Source organism: Poromitra crassiceps, assembly GCF_964638095.1.
Source record: "Poromitra crassiceps genome assembly, chromosome: 9".
NCBI classification, from domain to species: domain Eukaryota; kingdom Metazoa; phylum Chordata; class Actinopteri; order Beryciformes; family Melamphaidae; genus Poromitra; species Poromitra crassiceps.
Window position 1 is genome coordinate 30,074,621 of NC_139630.1, and position 18,902 is coordinate 30,093,522.

General features: G+C 45.2%; 2 protein-coding genes across 2 annotated transcripts in view; both read left to right on the forward strand.

The window, feature by feature from the left end:
- The first annotated feature begins 4,678 nt into the window (after window positions 1–4,678).
- On the forward strand, window positions 4,679–9,527 carry LOC310781987 (rano class II histocompatibility antigen, B alpha chain-like). Its single transcript, XM_083642638.1, has 4 exons — window positions 4,679–4,770; window positions 5,082–5,327; window positions 7,980–8,261; window positions 8,776–9,527. Exons 1-4 carry the CDS (start codon window positions 4,713–4,715, stop codon window positions 8,895–8,897), a joined length of 708 nt encoding a protein of 235 aa, XP_083498764.1. The 5' UTR covers window positions 4,679–4,712; the 3' UTR covers window positions 8,898–9,527.
- Window positions 9,528–11,999: 2,472 nt separating this feature from the next.
- The window catches only part of LOC310781986 (H-2 class II histocompatibility antigen, E-S beta chain-like), a 61,654-nt gene continuing 54,751 nt past the window's right edge, over window positions 12,000–18,902 (forward strand). Inside the window, exons 1-2 of the mRNA XM_083642637.1 lie at window positions 12,000–12,065; window positions 12,194–12,463. Coding sequence (XP_083498763.1) covers window positions 12,011–12,065; window positions 12,194–12,463 — 325 coding nt within the window. The 5' untranslated portion in view covers window positions 12,000–12,010. The remainder of the gene's footprint in view (window positions 12,066–12,193; window positions 12,464–18,902) is intronic.

An 18,902-nucleotide genomic window follows, 5' to 3' on the forward strand; every position in this document is an offset into this window, starting at 1 on the left:
CGCAGGCTGGAACTAAGCCCAGCCTTGGTGAGCCAACCGGTGGGCTTGACCTGGGCGCTGCCAACCGAGGCCAGGCCGTGGCCATGGACCAAGGTGCGCTGTGCCCCCTGCCAGGCTCCCTGCACTTGCAGGGGGCGCCCCAACAAGGGAGTGCGACCCATGGAGAGCTCCCAACCACCCCGGGCCTTGGGCACCAAGGGCGGTGGGCTTGTCCTTAGAGCTACAAGCCAAAGGCTGGCACTGAGCCCAGACCTTGGCGAGCTGTAAGCCCTGCTGGACGCGAAGCGCCAGCAAGGAGCGGTACGTCTATTGTAGCGGAGGTAGCTCGCACCCAATGTACTTAGCACACAGATACTAACTGCACGGGTGCACGCCAGCTATCTGCAAATACTATCGTTCTGTGCTAAACAGTACTAAATATTGCTATATGCACGTATGCAAGGCAAGCTAGCTTTCAAACTCCTTTGAGAGCGGACCTTGGTCCGCTCTCAAGAGCTTAGCTGCGGACAAGACCGAGGGTTCAAGGCGCCTGTGCAGCGTGCTCGTGCCCCAGGCAGAACACGCACTTAACGTGCCGATTCATACTCGGCCAAAGTAGTTTTACACACGGCCCATCCCCTCCCTGACTTTCCCTGCTCTGTAGCAAGAGGAAGCAGGAAGCTAATCACTAATAGCAGGCTCCCGCAGTGCGCACCCTATTAGCGGGATTACTGCTTAAGCAAGCTAGCAGGCTAGCAAGAAGCACAGGCTAGACAGTAAGCAACCCGGAGGCTAGCGAACGTGCGCGTGCAATGGTAACGTAAGCGGCAATAGCCCATCCCGAAGGGGAGGCACCAATACCCACAACCTGTTAACCCGAGAGAACAGGCGTGGAAGCCACTAGCTAAGCTAGCATAAGCACTGAGAGACAAGCGTGCGCTAACACAAGCCTGCGCACAAGCCGGTGCAGCGAGTCTCTACCCTGAGTAACACGGGGAAGCAAGCGTGACCGCAAGCAGAGGCCAGCGGCCCGCGAAGCTAGTCAATCTCAGAAGAAACTCCTCAGAGGGAGTTACAATCTAGTAGATGCTATTTGCACGAGGCAAGCAACACTTAGCAGACAAGCAAGCTGGCTAAGATGGCGTAAGTACTGAGAGAAGCGGCCCACCCAACGTGCGGGGCGAGCTCACCTAGCTAGCGTAATTGCCCAGCTAATATCTCAGAGTGCCCCCTTTCGGGGCCGACGCCAGTAAAGCTACACTACATTTATGTAGGTCCCAGCAACGCCTGTGCGGCGTGCTCCTGCCCTTAGGCATGCACACATTAAATTAATTGTGCCGGTCGTAACCGGCCAGCGTAGCCTCACAGCTAATACAGCACCTAGCTGTTCCCCCCCTCTCTCTGCTAACAGGAATAACGGGGTTACCGTGCAAGCTTGCATGGGAGCAAGCTAGCTATCTAGCTAACTGAAGAGCATGGCTTCTAGCTACTACTCTCGCTTAACGCGCGCCCTACACAGAGGTAGCTGGCGCGAAATACTTAGCACACAGACACTAACTGCACGTGTGCACGTTAGCTATCTGCCACAAACCCGGGTGCGTTACCCTGTCTGGGGACGCAGCCAGATAGCTGGAGTGCTACAAGGTAGTCCAAGCTAGCTGCACTGAGCAAACTAGCTAACTATCTAACGCGCGCGCTCTAAAGCCGGCGTGCTACAAGCTAGCTGCTAGCTGCACGAGACACTTAGCTAGCTAACTATCTAACGTTACTCCAGCCGGAGTAACGCGCGCGCTCTAACGCTAGTAGCTGGCGCCTAAAGTACCTAGCAAACAGAAGCAACCGCACGGATGCAAAGCTAGCTATCTGTGACAACTGTGCTAATTAGCCCGTTGTTCTAGTGCTAACGGTACAAGCTATTCTGCACGTATGCAACCTAGCTAAGAGTTTTGAGTGCAGACCTGAGTCAGCGCCCAAGCCTAACACAACGTTACCCCAGCCGGGGAAAACGTTCACAAGAGCTGCACGGCGGCAGCTAAACAACAGTTAACTAAGGAAGATACTCTTAGCTTAAGATGACTTGTTTTCCGACGCCGCAGGGTGAAGGGTACAGGGTCGGGTCCCCGAAGCCTGCTTTATCCCGTCCACGCAACCTCTTGAGGTGGGCAAATCAGCCGGAATGAGCCTAGTATCTAAGCTATGTAAAAGAGCTAACTCAAAGTTAACCGCGGAGCTTTTAGAACACGTCTTCTTCAGCGGGTGGAAGAAACGGAAAGTGATTATCCCTGGGCTGACAGGACGTGACGTAGTCACGTGGATCCGTGTCAGCCCCAGGGGGTACCACGCCACCTACGGGTGGGTGGTCAGGTTTTAATGATAAGTAATTTTGGAGCAAAATGACAGTCTTCCATAGGGCTGCATTGCAGCGTTTTAGGCACTAGTGAGAGCTTGAGTTCGAAACAAAGTAAAACTAGAATAGCAATATGAGTCTAGCACAATATTAAATATAGCAATCACAAGCTATACTCCAGCTATAACTTCCAGAACATATCAAGTGAAATGAATGAATGAAAACAAGACCACCAGACACCATTATGAAGGTGTGCACAAAAACAACAGTGCAACATAGTGAGACAGGAAAACATGAGAAAATACAGTAGATAGATCACACTCACTGTGTGTGTGTGTGTGTGTGTGTGTGTGTGTGTGTGTGTGTGTGTGTGTGTGTGTGTGTGTGTGTGTGTGGAAGATGATGATTTGTATACCCTTGTGTGCTAAACATGTTTACATACCGGTATGTCTGCTTCTATCCATTATAATATATATATTATTAAGCTACCATCCCGCTATACTATTTCTCCTGTGTTTACAAGCACATGCATGCAGTGTCTGCTTCTATACACTGTACTGTACTGTACTGTACTGTACTGCAACCTTCTTCCAAAAGATTTGGATCTCTAATATTTGCCCTACTTTGGATCCAAATAAAAGTATTTCAATGTGTGAGTGAGTGTGCAGTGACATTAACTCATTGAGTGCCAATGACGTCGATCGGCGTCAAATCAAATAGTAACGTTGAGTGCCAATGACGTCGATCGGCGTCAAATGCGTTTTTTGACGGTGGGACGTGGACCAAAGCCTCATGCATCTCCTGTAAAAATATTGTAGCTATTGAAGGTGTATAACCTATTTTACGGACCCATTAGGTGGCGACAGTGCTCTCCAGATTAGAGAAAGTTGAGGAAAAACAGCAGAAAAAGCTGTGATGAAAGAGAAACCGATGCATGAGCCAGAGCGGCACAGATTGCTCTGGCTGGAGCTAACGTTAGCTGCGAACAGCAGTCAATCCGCTCCCACAACTGAGCCCCTCTGTCTCTGCTGCGATAGTTTCTCCACACGATTAGCCACCAGAAAAGAAAAGCAAAGCCAAACCATTCTCATGAGAATGGTTTGGCTTTTCGGTGTCGCGCTGGGAGCCGGCGCACAAGGCGGAGCGCTCCGAAAATAGACTGGGTGCAGCGCACTTTGAAACGCGCAGCAGAAAGCCTAGAATCGGACGCAGCTTCATCCCAGCTCACAACTGAAACCCCAGAAATGCAGACGAACTCAGCGAGCCCGATCCAGACTCCCCCGACGAGCGGCCGCCATCCGAACGTGGATCCGCAGGCAGCAGAGCCTGCCATAGCAGGCAGGAGAGACTCGCCTGACACACGCAGCAGCTAGAGCGAGCAGAGCCACCAGAGACACTCCCACGGAGGAGGAGTTTGGAGTTGAGGGGGGTGGGGGTGCTGTTTATTGAAGGAAATTACTGTTCAGATGTTTCAGGTCAGAAAATATTAGCTTCAGAGTCAGTGATTTGCTTGAAATGCTTCATTTCACAAAAGGCTGATTATCTCAGCTTCTAGATGGAAACGTCTGTTTTTGGTGAAATCAACCTATCTTCTCCGGCTGATAACTAAAGAACGGAAAATGATATCAATAAACTTTTTTTTGCTGATGATAGAAGAGTCTCATCGTTCTTTGGGCGTGTTCGGTGTTTACATAGTAATATCACACAATATTCTGTGGGCCTCGAGAAATCACTGAAAACGCTCTGAAACTCTGGCACTGGGAGCGTCCGTTCCCCAAAAGTGGCTGGCACTCAATGAGTTAACTGAAAATGAAACTAAAGACAAACAAGAAACAAGCAAACAAGAAAAGGCTGTAAAACCAGCAGCAGCAATCATTCTCACCAAGGACTCTCACACACCCAACTGCCACACAGACACAGACAGACAGACAGACAGACACACACACACACACACACACACACACACAGACACAGACACAGACACAGACAGACAGACAGACAGACAGACAGACAGACAGACAGACAGACAGACAGACAGTTCTATTGTTATGACTTGTTATTTCTCTTTGTGTTTCTGTTCGGTTTATTCCCTCTGTTTTACCTCCTGGTCTGTGAAGCATTTTGAAAAAACTTTGAAAAGAGTTATGAATAAAGTTATTATTATTGTGTTATTATGTGAGTGTAATAAAGTACAGAGTAAACTCTTCTCCTCCATCATCACTTCATTTCTCAGCAATTTCCAACTGTGTTTACCTGGAAACTGATGATGCAAGTGTCAGCTGTAATGTGATTGGTGGAGCTGTGTTTAAGATAACACTCTTCCTTGTGTTTGCTTTAGTTTGCAGTAGTCAGTGTGAAGTCAACACGGTGCTGTTGTGTTGTGAAGATGAAGAGCTCACAGACCCTCCTCTTCCTCTCATGTCTCCTTGGTGTCACAGCAGACAGTAAGTAGACACATTCAGTCACATTACACCTCCAAGATTTCATGTTGATGTGAAAATCTTTTGGGTTTAGCTCCAGAGAGAGATTTAGTGTCAGTGAGACATTTAAAATGTTCTGCTTTACTTTGGAGGAGAGAGGGTACTCTTATTAGTTATCCAATGGTTTTAATATATATATAAACAAAACAATAAGCAGACAAATCATACCAACGCAACTGGATAACATTTGGCAGCAGGATGTGAAACATACGTTCATTCTGTGATTCTGGATGTGAAGAATTTTGAGGTGTGTTTTTCATCTTGTTTCCTCTCAGCTGTACATGAGGGTATTGCTATCAGTGGCTGTTCAGACACTGATGGAGAGCGGATGTATGGAATGGATGGTGAAGAGGCATGGCACGCAGACTTCATCAACAAGAAAGGAGTGGACTCTCAGCCCAAGTTTGGAGATCCTGTGAGCATGCCAGGAGGTTATGAACTAGCTGTGACTAATCAGGAGATCTGCAGACGGAACCTGAAAATAGATCAACGAAAATTCAAGAACCTTCCTCTGCAGCTCGGTAAGGAAAGATGATAAAGTTTGATTTAATACTGTTTAACAATTTAAATACAGATAAGGAATGACTGCAGCCAGGTGTTTTACATTAATGTAATACATATACAATACTTTGACCATATTGTAATGTAAGATTTTTGTCACAAGTATGTTTATTGAGTTTTGTTCTATTTTTAAACAAAAACAATAACAAAAACAAATTGCTCAGTACAACATTGGTCTACACAATCAGTCAATCACACAGTCACACAATCACAATCAATGACAGTTAGACATATATCAAGAATAAACCATTTCCTTACATAAAAAGAATCAGTCAATGAGCAAGATACCAAATTACAAAATAAATTAGTAAAGAAATGGAGGGGGGGGTTACACATTTGGTTAGTCACGGAGAATACTTGAAAGTGTTGAGGCCACCGTGGAATTGGAGAAGTTAAGATATGGTGACCATATTTTTGTAAACTGTACTTTAGAAGAGTGAAGTAGACAGGTCAGTTATTCAAGAGTAAAGCATTCTATAACTATCTTGTGCCAGTTTGTTTTAGTGGGAGGCTTGTCATTTATCGATGACAGCATTTTCCCCCCCTTGCTGCATGCCAAGATGACATAAGTCGTCTGCTAGAACTACTAACAACAAGTATATCTTGACTCGGATGACAAAGAGTAAAGAAAGAGGGTTAAAATATAAAATATTTTCCCATGTCATGTAAAATATCTGCCCAGTATGCTTGGATTTTAGGACAGGACCAAACACAATGAGTGTAGGTCCCTACTGAGATCTTACATTTTAGGCACAGAGGTGAAAGCTTTGGGTTCATTTTGTGTCTTCTGTTAGGAGAAATTAGCAAACGGTGCAGAAATTTGAACTGCAGCAGTCTAGCAGGGTTACACACTGATATCTAAACCATTCATCCTCATCAATATTGAAACCAAGTTCATTTTTCCATGGCTGTTCGATATCTTTAACATTTAACATTATAGAAATGGGTTATAGATGTTTTAGTTGGATGTAGGAGAAGTAACCGCTCCACCTCTGATGCAGTAGCATTGGTATATTGAACATAGTTGTTTGGGTTATTATGAAATCTCGAACCTTGAGGTATCTGAAAAGCTGATGTATTGTATGTGGAGGTTGTATTTTTCTTGGAGTTGTTCAAAAGGCAATAAGGACGTATCCATCAGACATTGGGCCCTATCATCGCAAACGCGGTAATTTTGCGTGCAATTACTTTGTGCTAAGAGCTTTGAAAAGCACCTCTTAAGTGCAAAAATACCCCGCTGCGCTGAAGTGCACCATAATCTCTGCGCTGCAGAGGAATTCCTTTTGGATAAGTCATTACGCACAAACATGCAACGCCAGGACATCAAATTCTGCTGCTAAAATTGGGTAACCAGCAGATTATTCAGTGAGGCAATCAACCATAATTCACTGATAAACTTCTATCACATCACAAAGAGGGGTTAATGCCAAATTAATTGAGGAAACTTGGACATTGTAGCCTACTTGCAATGCACCTTACCTATCCCATAACCCGGGGGGGTCGTTGGGGCACAAGACGATCTGTCGACAAGCTCTTTCCATCTCTCTCTGTCCTCGGCACGGCAGCTCTCACTGTTTCGCTGAGTTTTAACTGAGTCCACTCTAAATCCTCCCCATATTTTCTTTTGTACCCCCCCCCCCCCCCCCCCCACACACACACACACACACACACACACACACACGTTATTTCCAGTCAACAAAAGATGCCGAATTGCATCAAATCATAGATGTTTTTAACAGGTATAAGATGTGATGATGTTGTGAGATAGGGATAATATATACAGTCAATGGAGATAGGCCTATCCAAATTACGCATGGGGAGAATTACAGCGTATATTGCATGGCTCCTGCAAACTGTATTACAGGGACTGTGAGACGGAATCTGATTGGTTTGATTGATGTAATGCCTAGGCATTGCCAGGGAACACCTGTGAATAATTCTGCTGGTTAACAACGCCCAAATACCATTTGCGCCGTGCATAAATGACTTGGCACACCTCCAATTTGCGCTTGCACCCATTGTTGGGCTGAGTTACTTATCCCCGCCGAGAATTGCATCCCCACCATATTTCCGGGTTGTTTTAACTTTAAAAACAGGGAGGTGACGTCTACCTAGACAATTATATCATTTTTAACAGTTACGTTTCTGTATAAATCATTACATACGTGAGGTGGGGATGCGTTTGGCGGCGGCCGGGCTGCGGTGCAAAACTCGGCATAACACCTGGACACTTGTAGGCTACATGGCGTACTGCTATCATCCCGGCAGGGACGAGAGCATAAGGCAGGCGTTAAGGCATGCAAACAGGTGCACAAGCGCAAAAAGCGGATAGCGCCTGTACCAAGATAGGGTCCACTGTCCATTGTCAAATTTAGTAAAAAAAATATTTAATACTTTTGAGAGATGAGAACCTGTATGAAATCATTGTTTTGGTAGTGTTTAATGTTACTGTGAAAAATATATTAAGTGCTCGTGAAAAATAAAAGCCCTTCTTTTAAAAGACAGAACTGAGGAATAAAATATATTTAGGCCTAATGCTACTGAGAGATGGAAAGTGGGATTGATATTAATTGAACGGGTGTTTACATGGTGTACATTGTGTTGTTGTGCAGATGCTCCTCACAGCTCCATCTACACCAAAGATGATGTGGAGCTCGGAGTGGAGAACCACCTCATCTGCCATGTGAGCGGGTTCTTCCCCGCTCCCGTCAAGGTCTACTGGACCAGGAACGACCAGAACGTGACTGAAGGAACCAGCCTCAACACCCCTTACCCCAACAAAGACTTCACCTTCAACCAGGTCTCCAGGCTGAGGTTCATCCCCCAGCTTGGAGACACCTACAGCTGTAGTGTGGAGCACCGAGCCTTGAGCCGGCCGCGGACCCGATTCTGGGGTGATGCACCTTTATCTGTTAGCTAACACCAATCAGAACTACAGTTAGCTAACACCAACCAGAACTACAGTTAGCTAACACCAACCAGAACTACAGTGAGCTAGCACCAACCAGAACTACAGTTAGCTAACACCAACCAGAACTACAGTTAGCTAACACCAACCAGAACTACAGTGAGCTAGCACCAACCAGAACTACAGTTAGCTAACACCAACCAAAACTACACTTAGCTAACACCAACCAGCACTAGAGTTAGCTAACACCAACCAAAACTACAGTTAGCTAACACCAACCAAAACTACAGTTCGGTGACACCAAACCAAAATGGCAGTTAGCTAACACCAACAAAAACTACAGTTACCTAGCACCAACAAAAAATACTGTTAGCTAACACCAACCAAAACTACTTTAGCTAACACCAACCAAAAGTGGCGTACAGCTAACCAGCCAAACAAAACTTGATGTGTTCCTGTGTGTGTGTTCATGTGTGTTGATGCGTTTGGTTCCTCCTCAGATGTGGAGCAGGAGCTGCCAGGGATCGGACCTGCAGTGTTTTGTGGAGTGGGTCTGACCGTGGCTGTGTTGGGCGTGGCCACAGGAACCTTCTTCCTCATCAAAGGAAATGAATGCAACTGATCAGTTATGATGATGTGAGGCGGGCTGAAGGAGCTGCAGCGGTTAATAGACTGCTTTCTGTCCTACTGCTTTAAACTTCTCTCTGCTGTGTGGATCTGTCCTGATTAAATAAATTAAACCTTCTATCTGTATATTCTTTTAAGTAATGAATATTTACATTGTCACTGTTTAACATTACAATAATAAAGCTTTCTAGATTTAGTGAACAGTCAATCAATGCATTTATTATGCATACTTTTGTTACAAGTAGGCGTGGTCACGGCTGCCTGAATGATGCTCAGATTATGGAAAAGTACAGCCTTTCCAAATAAAAAAAAGCATAGAATTCATGTTAGAAATAATATCATGAACACGTCTAGCTATAGGGCATGGGACCGCCTTTTTGCTCATGGCATGGATGGGACACTGTGATGTGGTTAATGTATACTGCTATAGACTAATTGCTTCTTTTTCGCTTCTTTTTTTAAATATATATTATTATCCCAAATATGTTCATATATCATAGGCCTTGGAGTGTGTTAAATAAAGGACAAAATAACAGCTACAGCTGCATGCATGCATGGGAGTGAAGGATGTGACTTGTTTGGTTCTGCAATAATAAACAGATGTATGGTGAGAAAATGTCCATATTATAATTTCGAGTAACAGACATGTTGTGATGCTGTGTGTGTAAGTGAATGAAGGGGCTTAACATGTAACAGACATGACGACGATGACGACAACAACAACAACAACAATAATAGTGGAGGTCAGTTGAGATATGATAGGTGTTAATAGAGAAGAGTGATGCTATAAACTAAATCATGCATAGGGAGTATACGTGCACAAGTTCTGACTGTCACTGCATTTCGGTTCCATGTCGCTGTTCCGACCTCTCGCTGTTCCGACCTCCCCTCTCCCAGCTACCATGCCTAAACCTAACCTCCCCCAGACCCTAACCCAAAACCTAACCTCTCCCACCCCCACGCCTAAACCTAACCTCCCCCAGACCCTAACCCAAAACCTAACCTCTCCCACCCCCCACGCCTAAACCTAAGGTCGGCATTGCGAGTGGTCGGCATAGCGGGTGGACACCTGCATTTCATGGCTTCAGTTTGGGGGGGTGTTCATATAATTTGTGTTGTGAATTTAAAATTGTGTGCTTTGTGAATTTAACGTTGTGAGCTTTGTGTAATTAACCGTGTGTGCTTTTGCATTTTTTACAAGGTTTTTTACATCTGCATGTTTGTAGTTTCTACTTTACTTTACTTTACTTTACTTTACTTTACTTTATTGTTTATTTGGACAGGACAATGCACATTAAAAGACACTTATACACGTACAGAATCATCCATACGGGACAACGGTAAAAGTGCCGGGGATAGCCGAAGCTAATTTTCAGCCGCAGTCCTCGGGGACATAAACAACTAAAAACTACAAGATAAATACAGAAAACAGGAATAAAAAAAGCAATATAATAAAAATGTACAAGGGATAAAAAAACATACACAAGGGATAACAATACATACACGGAACAAAAGCAATACACACAAACAGATAAGATAATAAAATTATAACATTCTAATGTGCCTTTTTAAATAGTGTACGCTGGCATGCAGATGCTTGGGCATGCAGTTTGGGCTGATTAGTCACAAAGTTAATCCCTTCAAATGGCTGTTTTTAAAATTATGTTGTGGCACCATGTGGTTTTTAAGATGAGAAAATAAATGATGCCAGCGTCTTGCTGGGTCAACTTGACACTCCGTTCCTGTCGTCTCCTCAATGTAGAATTTTCTGTGTGTGCATGTATGTCTGCGCCTTGACTGTGTCAGAGTGGAGTACTGCAGCCAATCTTGGAACCAAGGTTACTATAGTTAAAACTAGGTGTGGAGGATTTTTTTTCACTGAAATAAAATAGACTTCCAGGAAACTCACTCGTGACTCTGATGATGAGATGTTTGCACTGATAAAAGCTGCAAATCTATCAGTGTGCTCCAGTCCCTCCTTTGTTTCCTGGAGGTTTGCTGTCCTCAAACTGAGAAGCACCTGAGTGGTTCAGCTGCATTTTGCTGGATGATGCATGGAGAACCCTTTTTCTTCTCAAGTAAAACTAACTGAAATGATATTAAGGGAGTATATATGACAAATGTTTATTAAAAAAAAAGCAAATAATTGATTTTTCAAGTCTATTGGTCTTTTTTTCCAATTTTGATGTCCCTCCAACTAAAGAGCACCTTCAAGGTCTACTCCACACTCCTGATATCCACCTGAGCACTTCTGTTTGCTGCCTGTTCTTCAAGCCTGCAGACGAAACTTTGATGAGTTGGACTGGGACTCGGGCAATGGGGACTTGACTCGGACTGTTCTTTGGCGACTCGGACTGAACACTGAGGACTTGACTCGGACTCGAGACATAGTGACTCGACTACAACCCTGTCTGGTACACAGACGCATGCGCCCAGTTTAAACCAACAATTCACAACGAGACAAAAATCTTGCAGGGAAAATTGCAGCCGTGTAAACTGGCCCGTGTCATCTTGACTCCAGCTGGCTGATGGCGTCGCCAGAAATTCAGCTTATCAAGTTGCAGCGGCTGGTTACAAGTAGTTGCAAGTAGTTTCAACCAGTCTGGTCGTGAATCTTTGGTGTGAACTGGGCTTTAAGCCTTGGATATACTCCAGAGAGAACACGAACAGGCACAGACAGCAGCTATAGACACCATGCATGGATGTGTAGTGGTAGTGGGAGGGAGGGAACGAGCGAGCGGGATAGAGAGAGAGCTAAGTCAGTTTAGGTTGGATTTGACAGACACTCGATGTCTGTCGAATATCCAACCTAAAAGTAACTTCACCGCGGTGGAAAAACACCTCTCTTCAAATTCGGGTCAGCAACCCACTTTGGGTCGCGACCCATAGTTTGGGAAATGCCGCTTTAAGCCTATGTGTATGAGTATTAAGGGTGTATGTAGTTCTCCCATTATGCTCTCTGGCTCTGCCACCACCAGCCTTTAGGCTGGACTGTCTGCCTGGCAACAGGTGATGCTAGTCATGTGACCAGTGTGTAGCTCCTACATTGGTTTTTCTAGCAGGACTCAGTTGGAGTCTGTCAGAGTTTAGTGAACTCATCAGAGGAACATGGCTTCATCTGTTCTGCTCTTCTCCCTCCTCTTCATCAGTCTGTATGGAGCAGGTAGGATCAATACATCATCAATACCTGGAGCTGATCAGTAACTAGCTCATATAATACTCTTCCGTTTGAATGTTCATATTATATTATATCTGTGAAAGATTGATTTTAATGTTCTCTTTGATCTCCAGATGGATTTATGGAATGTCAAGTGGAGCGTTGTGTGTTCAACTCCACTGAGCTGAAGGACATAGAGTACATTTACTCTCACTATTACAACAAGATGGAGTACATCAGGTTCAGCAGCACTGTGGGGAAATTTGTCGGCTATGGTGAAGTGGGCATGAAGCAAGCAGACACCTGGAACAATGGTGCAGAGCTGAGCGTGAGGAAGGTTCAGAAGGAGGCAGTCTGCAAACCCAACATTGAGGTCTGGTACCCGAATGCTCTGACTACGACAGGTGAGCTGCTGCTCCTACATCCAACATCATCAAATACACCTCGATAATAATACACACATCACTGATTAAAGTAATACTACGGAGTTTCATTCTGCATCTCTGTTTAAAAGAATTACATTTGAAAGATCAATTCAAACCTTACAAACCTTGTCAGCGTTTAGTGTTTCTACTGTTTCAATTTGAGTTGAAGTTTATTTTCATATCGAGTCTATTATGAAGTAGCCTACTTCTATGTGTCTGCTGTCAACCTCTTCTCTTAATGTGACATCTATATTTGTTTTCTTACATCACAGTATGCTAAAAGTATTGTATATTTATCAGTTTATAGTTTATCTATGGATCAGTCATGATCATTAAATGTAAAAATTGACCATATTGAAGTATTTTAATATATATCTCTATGCATCTATGGAAATAATATTACTTCACTTTAAAGAACTATAAATCCTGAACCAGACTGAGCTCCGTGACACCATCTGGTGGCTAAACAGTGATGCTGCCTGCAACTAGTAGTAGGCTACTATTACTCAAGGTTCAAGGTTCAAGGTTTTTATTGTCACATACAGCATCACAGAAGCAATGAGCAGTGAAATTAGGGCCGCCGCCACTCCAAGACTATGCACATGCAGAGACAGACAAGACAACATAATACGGTCAAAAGTTAAAAACATAGTGCAGTCAAATATAGTAAGAACCAATACTAAGTTAAGAAGTTAAAATTAAGAATTAAAAAAAATTTGGATTGATAAAATTGGATAAACGCTAAGAGTTCACCATGCGCATTCAAGTCTAGCCGAGTAGGGGGTTCCCCCAATAGCACCGAAATCCCCCAATAATTTGATAGGCAGTAGAAGAAGAAGAAAAAAAATATATATATACATAGCAGCAATAAACATAATGCACTACAATACCAAAAGAAGTGCAAAAGTATCTAAAGTGCTTGATTTCATACTATAACAATATAAATCTGTATAACCATAATAACTATATACTAACCATATATCATTATTACCAGCATCATATATATATACATACATACACATATATATATACATATATATATACATATACATACATACATACACAACCATCTATTTGTGGGTATCAAGGGCCCTAATGGCCTGAGGGAAGAAGCTATTCTTCATTCTCTCAGTCCTAGCTGCTAGGTGTCTCATTCTCCTCCCAGACCGCAACCTCTCAAACAAGTGGTGGCCTGGATGGGAGCTGTCCTTCATTATCTTTGTCGCCTTGGCTCTGCAACGTTTAAGGTAAATGTCCTCCAGGCGGGGCAAGGTGGAGCGGGTGGTGCGCTCCGCTGCCTTTATGACGTTTATGACGGCCTTTATGACTGTTAGTACTGTTGATACTACTGCTAGACTGTCACAATAATCAATGAATTGACTTATGGTGATATACTGTATGGACATGGCCCCAATCATTTGTCTTACCTCAATAATTATAGCCCATTACATGTTTGTTTACATAAGAGGGGAAAAACAATGCTGAGACATGTTTTATCATTTCGCACTACCTCTGCCCTCTCGTCTGCTCACACACACACACACACACACATACTTGGAAGTGGTACATTGTGGGGATCACTTTCCAAACCTGACGTGGACATGTTTTGTGGGGCCCACCCTTTCTGAAGGTTGTACAGCACTGACAAAAATCAGGCAGTTTCCTGGAGTGGACATGAACAAAGATATCACTTCAAATTATCAATCAGATGAAGTAAGTTCCCTTACCAGACAAGAAGCCAACTCCTGGGGACTTGTCTGGTATATAGGCTTAACTAGGGTCGGAATATACACACTCCCCGGTTTATAGCCTTAAGTGAGGCCAGAATATACACACTCTCTGGTATATAGCCAGAAGCGAGGTCAGAATATACACACTCTCTGGTATATAGCCTTAAGTTAGGTCAGAATATACACACTCTCTGGTATATAGCCTTAAGTGAGGTCAGAATATACACACTCTCTGGTTTATAGCCAGAAGCGAGGTCAGAATATACACACTCTCTGGTATATAGCCTTAAGTTAGGTCAGAATATACACACTCTCTGGTATATAGCCTTAAGTGAGGTCAGAATATACACACTCTCTGGTTTATAGCCTTAAGTGAGGTCAGAATATACACACTCTCTGGTATATAGCCATACATGAGGTCAGAATATACACACTCTCTGGTATATAGCCTTGAGTGAGGTCAGAATATACACACTCTCTGGTATATAGCCTTAAGTGAGGTCAGAATATACACACTCTCTGGTTTATAGCCAGAAGCGAGGTCAGAATATACACACTCTCTGGTTTATAGCCTTAAGTGAGGTCAGAATATACACACTCTCTGGTTTATAGCCAAAAGTCAGGTCAGAATATACACACTCTCTGGTTTATAGCCTTAAGTGAGGTCAGAATATACACACTCTCTGGTATATAGCCTTAAGTGAGGTCAGAATATACACACTCTCTGGTTTATAGCCAAAAGTCAGGTCAGAATATACACACTCTCTGGTTTATAGCCTTAAGTGAGGTCAGAATATACACACTCTCTGGTTTATAGCCTTAAGTGAGGTCAGAATATACACACTCTCTGGTATATAGCCATACACAAGGTCAGAATATACACACTCTGGTTTATAGCCATAACTGGGGTCAGAATATACACACTCCCCGGTTTATAGCCAAAAGAGAGGTCAGAATATACACACTCTCTGGTTTATAGCCTTAAGTGAGGTCAGAATATACACACTCCCCGGTTTATAGCCAAAAGAGAGGTCAGAATATACACACTCTCTGGTTTATAGCCAAAAGTCAGGTCAGAATATACACACTCTCTGGTATATAGCCTTAAGTGAGGTCAGAATATACACACTCTCTGGTTTATAGCCTTAAGTGAGGTCAGAATATACACACTCTCTGGTATATAGCCATACACGAGGTCAGAATATACACACTCTGGTTTATAGCCATAACTGGGGTCAGAATATACACACTCCCCGGTTTATAGCCAAAAGAGAGGTCAGAATATACACACTCTCCGGTATGTAGGCCCAGGTGGGGTCAGAATATACACTGTCTGGAAATGTGTCACATTAGGCACAAGTATGTTGTTTAAAATACATACTACAGCATGCGCTGGGACGCGTCATCAGTGATGTTAACTGGGGTCGTAAGGTGTTTCGGGTCTGTCGAACATCATACACCCTCGCCCAGTAGACCCAGCCGAGGCTGATTAAGACCCCGACCCGCGTCCCAGAAGCAGCCGCTCATGGATCAGCCTTCCTACTCTGTCTGCAACGTTGCCCGCGGAAGGGTTGATCACGCTGCAATAGAGCTAGTGCTACACCACAGTATTGAAAGACCCTTCGGTGCATGGAGGGTCTAAGGCCGTGTGGATGACTCCAGGCCGGGCTCCTCCTTCGTCTCACCAGACCCTCCCGGAGAAAAGGCAATCCTACCATGGGCAGAGAGGATGCCTCAAGAAGGCCTGTGCGCTGCACGTCACTCGCCTGCGCAGAGCACCTCGCTCTAGCCTGAAGGACCCCAGGCCGCGCCGATCTTTGCACAGATTTTCAGGAGGCTAATCCGCAGCGTTTGTGGATTTCTCCCTCACGAGAGAGCCAGGCTGGGGTGCTAAACCCATCCCGTACCGGATGCCGTCTCTCCGACCGTCAACTGTCTCTCCAGCTTGTCACCAAACTATACTTGGTTGTCACCTAGTCTATTCCTAAGTGTCACTGGTCAGGGGAGCCAGGATTCTATGTTTAAAATGGTGCCGCGTCTATGTGCCGACAGGCCACAGTGCCGACAGGTCGTAATGCCGATAGCCCACAAGCAGAACCAGCTGAGCGAGGCGGCGTGCAGCGTGTCGGTGGAGCTAACCTCTCCCAGCCCCCATGCCTAAACCTAACCTCCCCCAGACCCTAACCCAAAACCTAACCTCTCCCACCCCACGCCTAAACCTAAGGTCGGCATTGCGGGTGGTCGGCATTGCGGGTGGTCGGCATAGCGGGTGGACCCCGTTTAAAATACATACTACAGCATGCGCTGGGACGCGTCATCAGTGATGTTAACTGGGGTAGTAAGGTGTTTTGCATCTGTCGAACATCATACACGCTTGCCCAGTAGACCCAGCCGAGGCCGATTAAGACCCCGACCCGCGTCCCAGAAGCAGCCGCTCACGGATCAGCCTTGCTACTCTGTCTGCAACGTTGCCCGCGGAAGATTGATCACGCCCAATCCGCTGCAATAGAGTTAGTGCTACACCGCAGTATTGAAAGACCCTTCGGTGCATGGATGGTCTAAAGCCTTGTGGATGACTCCAGGCGGGCTCCTCCTTCGTCTCACCAGACCCTCCCGGGGAAAAGGCAATCCTCCCATGGGCAGCCTACCATGGGCAGAGAGGATGCCTCAAGAAGGCCTGTGCGCTGCACGTCACTCGCCTGCGCAGAGCACCTCGCTATAGCCGGAAGGACCCCAGGCCGCGCAGATCTTTGCACAGATTTTCAGGAGGCTAATCCGTAGCGTTTGTGGATTTCTCCCTCACGAGAGAGCCAGGCTGGGGTGCTAAACCCATCCCGTACCGGATGCCGTCTCTCTGACCGTCAACTGTCTCTCCAGCTTGTCACCAAACTATACTTGGTTGTCACCTAGTCTATTCCTAAGTGTCACTGGTCAGGGGAGCCAGAATTCTATGTTTAAAATACATACTACAGCATGCACTGGGACGCGTCATCAGTGATGGTAACTGGGGTCGTAAGGTGTTTCGGGTCTGTCGAACATCATACACGCTTGCCCAGTAGACCCAGCCGAGGCCGATTAAGCCCCCGACCTGCGTCCCAGATCAGCTGCTCACGGATAAGCCTTGCTACTCTGTCTGCAACGTTGCCTGCAGAAGGGTTGATCACGCCCAATCCGCAGCAATAGAGTTAGTGCTACACCGCAGTATTGAAAGACCCTTCGGTGCATGGAGGGTCTAAGGCCCAATCCCAATTCCTATCTTAACCCTCAATCTTAACCCTCAGTCTCAAAAATGCGCACTCCCGCGAAGTGCTAGTGCTGTCCCGATTCTCACTTTGTTAAGTTAAGGGTCGAGTTTGAGGGCTCTACGGCACTCAGTTTTGAGATTTTCCACGACCACACTTGGTGGTGAGTGCGATCCCAGAATCCCTTGCGTGTCATCAGCTAGATCCATTCAGATGGAAGATGGCGGCGAACGGAGGAAAAAAGTAGCCCGACAAAGTTAAGTATTTCCTTGTTAATAGCGATGTAAAAATTACGATAACCATTGTATTAGCTTAGTTTAATGTCATTTTATGGATTTCCGTTTTGGAATCCTAACAACAATGTTGCTGCTAACGAGTGGGTGCTAGAATGACCGTGCTTTCCGACGTGAGGGCTGGCTTGACTGCAGTTAAACACTGCAGTCAAGCCAGCCCTCACGTCGGAAAGCACGGTCATTCTAGCCCCACTTGTTTTGTGGTGCGTTGCATTACACGTAGGCTGTATCTTGATAAAAACAACTCAACAACGACATTACCACCGAGAATTATGGCATTTCGTAACAACGTTAACAATGTTATAATAATATGGCTTGACCAGCACGGCTACTGACTATCGATATTTAGCAACAACAATTGTTGTTAGGATTCCAAAACGGAAATCCATAAAATGACATTAAACTAAGCTAATACAATGGTTATCGTAATTTCTACATCTATATTATCAAGGAAATATTTGTATGGATGCTTTTTTCCTCTCCTTTTGAATTGACAGACTGGACGGAGCTTTGGCATACTGCTGCCCCCCACAGTCTGAAGACGTATCTGCCTTTAAGGGCTGTCCCATTTTAAAGTCGCAAGATAGCCCTTAACACTTAGTTTTGAGGGCTACTAAGATTGAGGGTTGAGCTTGAGGGTTAAGATTGAGGGTTAAGAAAAGAATTGGGATTGGGCCTATGGCCCTGTGGATGACTCCAGGCCGGGCTCCTCCTTCGTCTCACCAGACCCTCCCGGGGAAAAGACAATCCTACCATGAGCAGCCTATGGGCAGAGAGGATGCCTCAAGAAGGCCTGTGCACTGCACGTCACTCGCCTGTGCCGAGCACCTCGCTCTAGCCTGAAGCAGGACCCCAGGCCGCACCGATCTTTGCAAAGATTTTCAGGAGGCTAATCCGTAGCGTTTGTGGATTTCTCCCTCACGAGAGAGCCAGGCTGGGGTACTAAACCCATCCCGTACCGGATGCCGTCTCTCCGACCGTCAACTGTCTCTCCAGCTTGTCACCAAACTATACTTGGTTGTCACCTAGTCTATTCCTAAGTGTCACTGGTCAGGGGAGCCAGAATTCTATGTTTAAAATACATACTACAGCATGCACTGGGACGCGTCATCAGTGATGTTAACTGGGGTCGTAAGGTGTTTCGGGTCTGTCG